The 12,053-nt window shown below is 48.8% G+C and overlaps 2 protein-coding genes across 2 annotated transcripts; both read left to right on the top strand.

The window, feature by feature from the left end:
- Positions 1 to 703: 703 nt before the first annotated feature.
- LOC106900204 (feather keratin Cos2-3-like) lies at positions 704 to 1,489 on the top strand. Its single transcript, XM_014962192.1, has one exon. It carries the CDS (start codon positions 723 to 725, stop codon positions 1,029 to 1,031), a length of 309 nt encoding a protein of 102 aa, XP_014817678.1. The 5' UTR covers positions 704 to 722; the 3' UTR covers positions 1,032 to 1,489.
- Positions 1,490 to 9,046: 7,557 nt separating this feature from the next.
- LOC106900206 (feather keratin Cos2-3-like) lies at positions 9,047 to 9,401 on the top strand. Its single transcript, XM_014962195.1, has one exon. The coding sequence runs from the start codon at positions 9,096 to 9,098 to the stop codon at positions 9,399 to 9,401; it is 306 nt and encodes a 101-aa protein (XP_014817681.1). The 5' UTR covers positions 9,047 to 9,095.
- The last annotated feature ends 2,652 nt before the right edge of the window (positions 9,402 to 12,053 follow it).

The following is a 12,053-nucleotide window of genomic DNA, read 5'->3' as shown; positions in this document are numbered from 1 at the left end:
TGGACTCTTCCAGCATGTGAGATGAGTCCTCTGCCCACACTCATGTGTTTTGCACCGGAAATGCTTGGCCCTTTCATCCTGTCACACAAAGATGCTTCCACTGGGGAATGGGCCTGAGCAGGAAATGGGAAGACACCAATTCAGGAAGCCAAAACAGAGCCCATAGCAATAGCCAGGATGTTCTGCATTCAAGATGAGCTTGTCAGCAAATAAACACCTCTGCAAGGGAAGCCTCTGGCAGCCTGGGGGCGGAAAGGTGCACAATAAAAGGCAGCCCAGCTCCTCGCTCTCACATCCACTTCTCTTGCTGCCTTCTCCTTTGGAGTCAGGTGAGTGTGATCCCCCTTCTCCTTCTCCACTGTCTCAAAAAGGAGGTCACACTTCAGTGGACCTCTCAGTTGACACTAGCTTTGTTCTATACCAGATCACAGGGCTGCTTGTCACGGGAGAGGGAAGTGGGGAGAAGGTTAGACATGGGGGGAGGCTAGGACTGTGCAGAGGTGGCTTCTGGACTCAGGAGCCAGACAGTAGTGTCAGAGGAGCTGGTGACTCTTTTTAGGCTCTGTAACGATGAGGCCCAAAAGTCCTCATATGTCACTGCACAGTCTCTATCTGCAAGCACTGCGTGTTCTTGGCTCCTTCATGGTACAGTGACAGGAATGAACGCTCATGTTTTTCATCTTCCCTGCCCTCTCTCTCAGGTGCACCTCTGAAGCCAAGACATGTCCTGCTACGACCAGTGCCGGCCCTGCTGCCAGCCCTGCGGCCCAACCCCACTGGCCAACAGCTGCAACGAGCCCTGTGTCAGGCAGTGCCAGAACTCCACCGTCGTCATTGAGCCTCCTGCTGTGGTGGTGACCCTGCCCGGCCCCATCCTCAGCTCCTTCCCTCAGAACACCGTGGTGGGATCCTCCACCTCTGCTGCTGTTGGCAGCATCCTCAGCTGTGACGGAGTCCCCATCAACTCTGGGTGCTGTGACCTCTCCTGCATTACCAGCCGCTACTGTGGCAGCAGATGCCCTCCCTGCTAAAGATGTAAGCAGTAGCCAGTGGTACAAGGACCCCCTGGAACTCAGAACTTGGTGTTGGACAGAGGATTAAACTACATCTACATACTACATTAAACAAGAGCAGCTGACCATCTCTGACTTGCCCTGCAAGGGCAGACGTGAAGATGTCAACCTGGGCTCTCTGAAAACATGGCCAATGTCTACCCTTCCTGTTCCTGTCTTTCTCGCACTCTTTTTGTCTCTTTTCTTTGTTTCCTTGTGTTCCCCTCAAAGCCTGTTGTGATACCCCAGAAACCATCCTAGAGGGACCTGCAGCCTGTCTCCCTTTGCTGGGCACATCAACAGATGCCCTGTGGGAACTCTGCCACAGGAAAAGGGAAACACATTTTTGTCGGCTCTTTCTGCTCCCCACATGGGGGGACTCCACTTGATGTGACCCCATTTCCCTCTTTAGACTCATTAAACAATTGTTGCAACCCTGCCTGTGTCCTTTACGTGGTCTTTCCACCCGCACACTCCCTGTTGGGGGAGAAAGCCATTGTTTTGTGTGAGGAATTAGGTGGGGGGACAGGGGAACTCTTCATCACTCCTTGAGGCTTTGGAGGGTGGGACGCACTGCAGAGAGTCCTCTTTCAGGCACTGCCTCTTGAAACTGAGGAAGACATTCCCAGTCACTCCACTGCCAATGGCCATCAGTCCTTGCCTTGCTGAGACTCTGCTCAGAAATAATCCCCTGGCCATGGACCGTGTCATGTGAAGAGGAATCCTGACAGCTGCCAAGGCCATCCCACATCTCCAGAGCATGGCACCCTGTGCTTTGGGAGTTTGCCTTCACACAACGCCTCCACAGCACCAGAACTGCAGGACAAGGTCATTCCTGCATGGGGTGAGGATGGGAGCACCACTTCTTGCAGGTTCTGTGGGAGCCACTGCTGAGTCAGGTGGCAACAGAGGGCCAATGAGAATCAGGACCAAGCACACCCAGAACCACTGCAACAATGGCAGCCATGGCTTTCATAACAACATCCCAGCCTTTTGGTCTTCTCTGATGTGCCACAAGTCTGAAGGACACACTGGACAAAATCAAGTAGGTGAGACCCCTCATTGCCATCCCCCTTGTACACAAAACTCCCCTTGTTTTTCCAAGAAGAAATACGCTTGTGCTACCCTAGTTCACTGAGGAGAAACTGCAAACTCCTCCAAAACTGTGGATGTGTAATATCAGGCACTTCCTGAACAAGAGGGGTGGAGCCCTCAGGAATCTCCGAGGGATTTTCCCACCTCTGTCTTGTTTTCTTCTGGAAAAGCAAGAATTATTTTACTCCTTTTCTGATTGCTCTGCTTCTTGTGGGATAACTACGTTTGACAAGTATCTGTATACGCCTAAGTTTTTCGTAGGACACCAAATCTGGTGTCTGAAGAATGCCCCTTATTTCAGCATCCAAAGAGAGGACAGAATCAGCCCTCATGTCTTCCCCAGGTAATAGCACAAACTATAGCTTCTCCAGCTAATTTACAGGTACCAGATACATTTTTTCCACATACTCCATCCCTGCTTCACCAAAAGAACAAAACTTAAGACCTCCAGAAATTCAATAAAAGCATTTTTCCGGAGCACTTCTTAGTACAGCTGTTGCCAGCAACTCTAAGACCACAGAATATTCTCAGGCATAACAGGCAGCAAGAGATGGGCATTCAGCAGTTGGCAAGCAGTTGCAAGTCTCCTGCACAGCATCAGATATTGTGAAAGTTTGGCAGTCAGAATTTTGTCTGGGGTTCAGCAGCTTGATGCTGATATAATTGATATAATATAATGTAATGTAATATAATATAATATAATATAATATAACAAGAACGAGGAGAGGAGAGACAGAGAGAAGAACACAATAAGAATAAAATAGAACAGGACTAGACTAGACTAGACTAGACTAGAATATTACAGTTGGGAAGGACCTGTAACAACCCTCTAGTCCAACTGCCTGACCACTTCAGGGATGACCAAAAATTAAACCATGCAATTAAGGTTGTTCTCCAAATGCCTGTTCAACACTAACAGGCTTTGGGCATTTACTGATGGTCCATTGCTCCAGGCAGCCTGTTTCAGAGTTTGATCACTCTGTTTGTAAAGAAATGTTTAGTAATGGCACGTTAGAACCTCCCCTGATGCAGCTTTGAACCATTCCCATGTGTCCTATCACTGGATCCCAGGGAGATGAGATCAGCACCTCCCTCTCCACTTCTGCTCCTCAGGAAGTTGCAGAGAGCAATGAGGTTACCCCTCAGATTTTTTTCTGCAAACTAGATGAGCCCAAAGTCCTTGGCCACTCCTCATAGGACATTCTTTACAGCCCTTTCTCAGGTTTTGTTGCCCTCCTCTGGACACATTCAAGTACCTTCACTTCCTTCTGAAATTGTGGGGCCCAGAACTACACACAGAACTCAAGGGGAGGCCACCCCAGCACTAAATACAGTGGGATAATCCCCTCTCCTGACTGGCTGATGCGACTGTGTTAATGCCCTCCAGGATGTGCTTTGCCCTCTGGCTGGCAGCACACATGCCTGACTCCAGTTGAGCCTGCTGTCAACCAGCTCCCCCAGATCCCGTTCTGCAGGGCTGCTCCAGCCACTCCTCTCCCAATTTAGATTTGTGTTTGGTGTTACTCCATCCCAGGTGCAGAATCTGTCCTTTGGACTTGTTAAATTTCATGCCATTAATGATTGCCCAATGCTTCAATTCATCTATATCTCTCTGCAAGGCCTCCTGTCCCTCCAGAGAGTCAATGGTACCTCCCAGTTTGGTATCAGCAGCAACATCGTTCATGGTGCATTCAGCTTCTGCATCCAGATCACTGACAAAATCATTGAACAGAACTAGCCCTAGAATTGAACCCTGAGGAACACTGGGCTTACTAATCTTTAACCAGATGTAGCCTCATTAACTACAACCTTTCGAGCCCTGCCTTTCAGCCAGTTCTTCACCTAGCACACGATGTACCTGCTCATCCCACAGATGGACAACTTCTCCAGAAGGATGCTGTGAGAGACACTATCAAAAGCCTTACTAAAATCCAGAAAAAATACATCCGCCACCTTCCCTTCATGCACTGGGTGTTTGACCTTTTGATAGAAAGATAGCAAATTAGTTCAATGAAGTTTTCACCTTGTGTCCTTATGTTCACTGTTCCTGATGATTGCATTGGTCTTTAAACACCTTTCAATAGTACCCAGTATGACATTCTCCATAATTTTTTTCCGTGGACTGAGGTCAGACTGGGAGGTCTGTAGTTTCTAGGGTTTTCCTTCTCAACCTTCTTTCAGTTGGAAAAACATTGTCTAGGTTCCAGTCAGCAGAGACCTCCTCAGCTTCCCAAGACCTTTGGTAGATCATTTAGGGGATTCCTGCTGTAACATCTGCGAGTTCCTTCAGTTCTCTGGCATGAATCCTGTCTGTCCTCATGGACGTATGACCTGATGATACAGGTCATACTGGTTCCTTACAAATTCAGTGTCCACAAACGGAAAGTCATTGTTCCCTTGGTCATGGTTCTCCAACTCAGTGGACTGGGAAGCCCAAGGTCCATCAGCATTATTAAAGACTGAGGCAAAACATGTATTGAATGCCCCAAGTTTTCCATCATCTTAGTTATTCAGGTGACAACAAATATTTGCCCAATGTTTTCTTGACAACTCCTCTTGCTATCAATGCATCTAAAAAAGCCTTTCTTGTCTGACACAAGGCAGGCCACTTTCAACTCTAATTGAGCTTTGGTCTTTCCTGCCTTCCCCTGCATATACGAACCACAGCTGTGTACTTCACAGCTGTGAAGCCTGACCTTCCTTCCACAGATTGTACAAGTTCTTTTTTCCATGAGGTCTTCTGTCCTGCTTGCTTAACTAGAGACACAATGGAATCACAGAATCACAGAATCACCATGGTTGGAAGGGAGCTCTGAGGTCATCGAGTCCAACCTTACCAAAACAAAACAAACCCAAACAAAAACCAAACAACAACAAAAAACCCCACAAAACACAACACCCCACCACATCACACCCACCCACAAACCAATAATCTTGGGCACTAGAGCATGCCCTGAAGTGCCCCATCCACACGTTTCTTAAATACCTCCAGGGATGGTGACTCCACCACCTCCCTGGGCAGGCCGTTCCAGTGCCTGACCAACCTCTCTGTAAAGTAATTCTTCCTAATACCTAATCTAAACCTCCCCGGCCGCGATGTCATACCATTTCCTCTGCGTGTGTCATTATTTGCTTGGGAGAAGAGACTGACACCCACCTCTCTATGCCCTCCTTTCAGGTAGTTGTAGAGGGCCATGAGGTCTCCCCTCAGCCTCCTCTTCTCCAAACTAAACATGTCCAGTTCCCTCAGCCTCTCCTCATACGACTTGTTCTCTAGACCCCTCACCAGCTTGGTGGCTCTCCTCTGGACACGCTCCAGCAGCTCAATGTCCTTCCTGTAGTGAGGGGCTCAGAACTGACCACAGTACCCGAGGTGAGGCCTCACCAGTGCCGAGTACAGGAGCACAAAGACTTCCCTGCTCCTGCTGGCCACACTATTCCTGATACAGGCCAGGATGCTGTTGGCCTTCTTGGCCACCTGGGCACACTGCTGGCTCATGTTCAGCCGGCTGTCCACCAATACTCCTAGGTCCTTTTCTGCTGGGCAGCTCTCCAGCCACTCTTCCCCAAGCCTGTAGCGTTGCCTGGGGTTGTTGTGACCAAAATGCAGGACCCGGCACTTGGCCTTATTAAACCTCATCCCATTGGCCTTGGCCCATTGCTCCAGTCTGTCCAGATCCCTCATAGGGCCTTCTGACCCTCAAGCAGATCAACACTCCCACCTAGTTTGGTGACATCTGTAAAATTACTGACGGTGTACTCAATCCCCTTATCTAGATCATCAATAAAGATATTAAACAAGACTATCCCCAAAACAGCCCTGAGGGACACCACTGGTGACTGGTCACCAGCCGGATTTCACCCCATTGATCACAACTCACTGGGCACGGCCATCCAGCCAGTGAAGGGTACACTTGTCTATGCCATGATTCTCCAGTTTCTCCAGGAGAATGCCGTGGTTGACAGTGTCAAAAGCCTTACCAAAGTCCAGGTAGACAACGTCCACAGCCTTCCCCTCATCAAGAAAGCGGGTCACACGGTCATAGAAAGAGATCAAGAATTGCCTGCTCCTCTGGTTTTAAAAGGTGGTTCTTAAAAACTGAGTATCACTTTTAAACTCCTAAAAGCAGATTTGCAGGGACAATCCTGGGGATTGGTGCCAACTGAGAGCTTGTGGGTAAGTCTTAAAGAGAAGAGAGATACAGAGGACATTGTAGTAGTTCTGTCCCCTGTAGGCTGCCTGCCAATAAAGAACCAGCAGATGAGACCCTCTACAAGCAGATAGGAGCAGTCTCACGTTCACAGTCCCTGGTTCTGATTGGGAACTTCGACCACCTGAATATCTTCTGGAAGGACAGCACAGAAGGACATAAGCAAGCCAGGAGGATCCTCAAGTGCATGCATGACTAATTCATCACCCAAGGGATTGAGGATCCAATGAGGACAGATGTTCTGCTCAACCTCATACACACTAAAAAGGGAGGGCTTGTTGCGGATGTGAAGATCAAAGGTAGCCTTGGCTGCAGTGACCATGAAATGCTGGATTCCAAGGGGTGGGTGGAGGATAAATAACAAGGTCAGAACCTGGGCCAGTAGGACAGCAGACTTTGGTGTCTTTCAAGATCTGCTTGGAAAATTTCTGTGGGAGAAAGGCCTGAAGGCAACAGAGGCCCAAGACATCTGGTTAATATGCAAGGACCACCTCCTGCAAGCTCAAGAGCAGTCCATCCCAATGAGCAGAAAGACAGCAAAGCATGTGAGGAGGCCTGCATGGATGAACAAGGAGCTCCTGGCCAAATCAAAACATAAGAGGGACGCAAGCACAGGTAACCTGGGAGGAATCCAGAAATTCCATTGTCCAAGCATGCAGGGATGAGGTTAGGAAAGCCAAAGTCCAGCAGGAACTGACTCTGGCAACAGGTGTCAAAGGCAACAAGAAGGGCTTCTCTAAGGACACAGGTGACAAAAGGAAGGCTGGGGATATGTGGTCCCACTGATGAAGGTCTGGGCCTTCTCTGATGCCATGCAGGCTGGTAACACAGGACATGGAAAGACTGAGGGGCTGAGGCCTTGGCCTCAGTCTTCCAATATTGAGGAATCCTATGTCCTTGAAACTGGGAACAAGGAGACATATTGTTGGAAGAGGATAAGTTCAGGGAATACTTAAGCAAATTGGAGGCCTCCCTCAAAATCTGTACATCTTGTAGACAGTGATAACAGTCCATTTTTTTTGAAGCCAAAAATCTTCTCCTGATTTTCTGTGTGCCATGGCAAGAACTGATTTTTCTCTTCAAGCCTGACGTTCTCCTCCCATAATATCCTGGTGGTGGCTGAGGGCCCATATAAATTTAATTTTCAGCAGCATTGAAATAATGGGGGAAATAGCTTTTGCAGCCCTCAGTACCCAGAGTTGGGGAGGGCTGCTTAGTTTTTTGGGTAAAAGATTAAAAGTGTTGATAAAACCCAGCAGAGCAGCCCACCTGCACCCTGCAAGTGACCACTGGAGTGAATTGGGAGAGAAAGACAAGGCACGTCCTCACTCAGGGAAGGCTTCAAAACAGCCCCCAACCTTCTCCTCCTCATCCTCCCACTTATCCCCCGAATGAATGTCCTGATTTGAGGTAAAACCGAAACAATGCTCTGTTCAGTAATTTTACTTTTTAAGCTGGACCTCTTCTAACTAACTAAAATCTGAGTCTCCTCTAACTCTCTGAAAGTAAGGGCATATTGTGGAGAAAATTGCGCATTCTCAGAATGATAAGGCCAATGTTTGTGCTACATGCCAAGGAATGGTGTGCAGAGAGGCCCTTGCTTATACTTACTGCTATAACAACCAAGGTCAGCCATTTCTCGTTATTTGCCATTTAGAGGGTCAGAAGCGGAAAAAACATTCAGGGGTCATATCTGTGGGGAGGAGCGGACAGGACAGGTGACCCAAACCTGACCAACAGGGGTATTCCATCCCATCTGCCCCATGCTCAGTATAAAAGCTGAGGGATCAAAGGGTCAATGCTCTTCTTGTGATGGCCGACGTCCAAAGAGGACCCTGCCTGTTCATCTGCCTTTGATGCTGATGGTGTGTTCCTGACTCCAGAGCTGGAATCCAGTTCCTGTCCGTGGCTTAGTCCAGTCTGGGACTTTCCCAGTGCCTGCCAGTGATGGGACTGTCATCCTGGGAGCTTGATATGGTTTTGTATATATTTGATCTATTTCATTATTTTCTTCTTTTTATTTTAATATTAATTCTTCATTAAAGTAGTTTAGTTAATTCTAAACTTCTGAATCTCCCTATGTCTTCCTCTCCTCTTTTGGGGGAGTGGAAATCTATCGTCGGTCCAGTTGTGGTGATTTTGGCTGAAACCATGACAGTGCCCCAGGCCAACATCACTTGCCTGCACTACACCCATCTGGGAACTGAGCTGAGGCTTCAGCAGGCACTGATGCATTCCTTCCCCAGAAATCATGGGGTGTCTCAGTCCCTGCACTCAGAAGAAGCCTCTGTGAGGGAAGGTGTTCACACAGATGTGTAGTCTTCCATCTTGTAGTGGGCTATGTTGCTGCTTGACATGAGAAGGGGAAGAAGGGTGATGGTCTGACTCAAAGAGTGTCTGGGACTTGGTTGAGGGTGCTCTTCTCTTAAGAGATAGGCAGCAGCCTCCTTGAATCTGGTGACACTTCATTATCTAGCAAAGAGGATCTGGATCTTGGCTGGGGTTGTCCTTCACTGAAATGATTGGCAGCAGCAGCCTGATTGGTCCTGGGTGATCGTTAGGGAACTGTGTCTGGAAGCCCTTTTGCCCCACTGCATAGTTTCTACCTCCTGGCTCAGCAGCTGCCTTTGACATGATTGTGGTGGAGTTACAGACTCCTGGTAGACTGCTCTTTGTGTGTGCCTGTGCTCTACTGCCTCTCTGCCCTCTCTTTCAGGTGCACCTGCAGGCCAGAGACATGTCCTGCTACAACCAGTGCGTGCCCTGCCGGCCCTGCGGCCCAACCCCACTGGCCAACAGCTGCAACGAGCCCTGTGTCAGGCAGTGCCAGTACTCCTCTGTCGTCATCCAGCCCTCTCCTGTTGTGGTGGCCCTGCCCGGCCCCATCCTCAGCTCCTTCCCTCAGAACACCCTGGTGGGATCCTCCACCTCTGCTGCTGTTGGCAGCATCCTCAGCTGTGATGGAGTGCCCATTACCTCTGGGTGCTGTGACCTCTCTGGCATTTCCAGCCGCTACTATGGCAGAAGGTGCCCCCCCTGCTAAATCCACTGGTGATAGCCCCGATAAGGACCCTCAGAAACCTGAAGCTGGACTGAGGACAGAGCTCCTGGCCATCGATTTCAGAGAGGTTGAGCATCCAGTGCTGCCCTTCCAAAGGAGACCTGCTGGGGCTCTCTGAAGACATGGCCAAAATCTAACTTCCCTGCCTCATTCTCTCTCCCATCTCTTTCTTGTCTTCTATTCTCTGGGCTGTAAGACCCGTAAACATAACATGGGGCATCTGCTGGCACCTCTACCTCTCTGGAATGGGCCTATGGGATCTCAACCACAGGCACTGGGAGCAGACTTCTGGCAGTTGCTGGTCCTCTCCCTGCTCTGGTTCCCTCCTCTACAAGTGAACTTGTTTCTCACTTCAGAATCATTAAAGTTTTCTGCATCCTCACCCCTGCCTCCACGCAACTCTTTTCATGAGGACACTGTCTCATATTGCCAAGGAAGAAGGGTGTTGCCTTGTGTGGTGGGGAATAAGATGGGGCTACAAGCAGAGGATTAAGGGAAGAGTGGGACGTAGGGCAATGGGTCTCTTCCAGTCACTGTCTCTTGGAGATGAGGCAGATATTCCCCAACTCCTCCACAGCCAGTGGGTATCAGACCCTGTATTCCAGCATCTCTGCTCACATAAGATCCCCTGGCCTCAGAGGACGTCCTGCAACAGAGAGGTTGACAACTGCTTTCCCTTAGAGAGGAGCCTGGTGCTGCTGGGTGCTCTGAGGGGTCAGCAGCTCAGAAGCCTGTGCGGAAAGGAATCCCTTGTGCTTTGGGTAGCCTTGTGGTGGGGAAAGAACTTCAGTCAGAAGATGGGCCCAAAGGATGCAGGAGTGAAGATGGTATAAGAAAAAGCCTTCAAAACAGCCCCCAACCTTCTCCTCCTCATCCTCCCACTTATCCCCCGAATGAATGTCCTGATTTGAGGTAAAACCGAAACAATGCTCTGTTCAGTAATTTTACTTTTTAAGCTGGACCTCTTCTAACTAACTAAAATCTGAAATTAACAACATATTGTTCAAAAACTGTTCACTCTCACAGTGATAAGACCTGATTATACTTCTGTAGTATTATATAAATAATATAGAAAAATATTACATTTATACTTACTGCTATAACAACCAAGGTCAGGTAACTTCATTATTTGCCCTGTTGGAGGGTCGGAAGAGAAAAAGCATAGAGTGGAGCAGTAGAGAGGAGCAGACGGGACAGGTGACCCAAAACCGACCAACAGTGTATTCCATCCCATCTGTGTCATGCTCAGTATAAAGACTGAGGGAACAAAGGGCCAACTCTCTTTCTTCAACGGCCAATGTCTGAGGAAGACCTTGTCTGTTTGTCCGCCTCTGATCCCTGTTTGAGCATTCCAGACTCCAGATCCTGAATCTAGCTTCTGTCCATAGCGAAGTCCAGTCTGGGACATATCTCTGTGCCTGCTGGTGATGTGATCATCATCCTGGGAGCTTGGTACGGTTTCATATACACTGTATACTTTCTTGTGTTTTTTCCCGTTTTTTTTTTTTTTTTAAATTATTTTTCTTCTTATTTATCACTTCATAATTTATTAATATATTCATTAAAGTAGTTTAGTTCTTTTTCTAAACTTATAAATCTCATGATCTCTTCCTCTCTTCTCATTGAAGAGGGGCGAGGGAGGGGCCATCTGTCATTCTGATTGGCCAGTGCAGCCAAAACTACAACAATGAGGGAGCTTGACCTGCACCCAAGGGTAAGGTTAGTAAGGGCAGGTCACCTCTTCACCCTCTACCCAGAAAGAGTTCCCTGCACAGCCCAGCAGTTACACAGATGTGCAGGGCTAAGGGGACTCATAAGTTGATGTTGAAATCAGCCTGGCCAGGCCACACCTGAGGGCACTCATGTCTCTCACACAACCCCAGCTCCCATCAGCCAGGGAACCACAAGGACATGAGAGTCTTTCAGCACCTCTTTCCTCTCAGGACACTGACAGAGACCGATCCTCCTGCGTGTGTGAGAGAGACTCAGAAAACCCACACGTCCCCACCAAGAGCCCTGAGAGAGCAGAGCTGCCGGAAATGACTCTGCAGGGGGAGCAAAGAATGAAATGGGGAGGAGAAAGTGCTTGGTCTTAGCAGGTCTTATGCCTGTGCTGTTGTCTTCTCTCCTCATATTGCTCCTGCAGGCAACACCTTCTGCCTTTCCAAGGCGAGGGTTTAAAGGGGGACAGGCCTTCACCCTGTGGAACACCTTGGGAGACTCTCCATCCCTGAGGCCTCTGTCTTCTCTCTCTCTATCCTCAAGCCCTTGGCTGTGTTGGCCTCTCCTGGTTCCTGCATGGTGTCATCTCCCAATCTCTCTGCTTCACTGCGAGTTGTCTTTCTTGCTGGGTGATGGTGACCTGTCCCATGGTGCCTGGAAGAAATCAAGAGGCAGTCACTCTGCAGGGAAAGGCTCTGAGATGCAAAACAAGAGCAGATGCAAAATGTCAGCAGAGAGGGCTCCCTATGCCTTTCTCTGCAGAAAAGCCCCATAAATGGAAACAGCAAGGCAGTGAGTATCTTTGGGCAGACCAAACACTCTCCTCCCACCGGACTGTAACCCTTCCATTTTCAGTTGCCTCAACTCAGGTAGGATTTGCATTTGTCCTTCCCTTATTTTCAGCATTTAATC

This window comes from Calidris pugnax, unplaced genomic scaffold (genome assembly GCF_001431845.1).
Source record: "Calidris pugnax isolate Ruff unplaced genomic scaffold, ASM143184v1 scaffold1416, whole genome shotgun sequence".
Lineage (NCBI taxonomy): Eukaryota > Metazoa > Chordata > Aves > Charadriiformes > Scolopacidae > Calidris > Calidris pugnax.
This window is presented reverse-complemented; position numbering and strand designations above follow the sequence as displayed.

What these genes read in the sequence shown, in the direction of transcription:
- LOC106900206 (XM_014962195.1), top strand. Translation starts at nt 9,096, where the DNA reads ATGTCCTGCTACAACCAGTGCGTGCCCTGCCGGCCCTGCGGCCCAACC.
- LOC106900204 (XM_014962192.1), top strand. Translation starts at nt 723, where the DNA reads ATGTCCTGCTACGACCAGTGCCGGCCCTGCTGCCAGCCCTGCGGCCCA.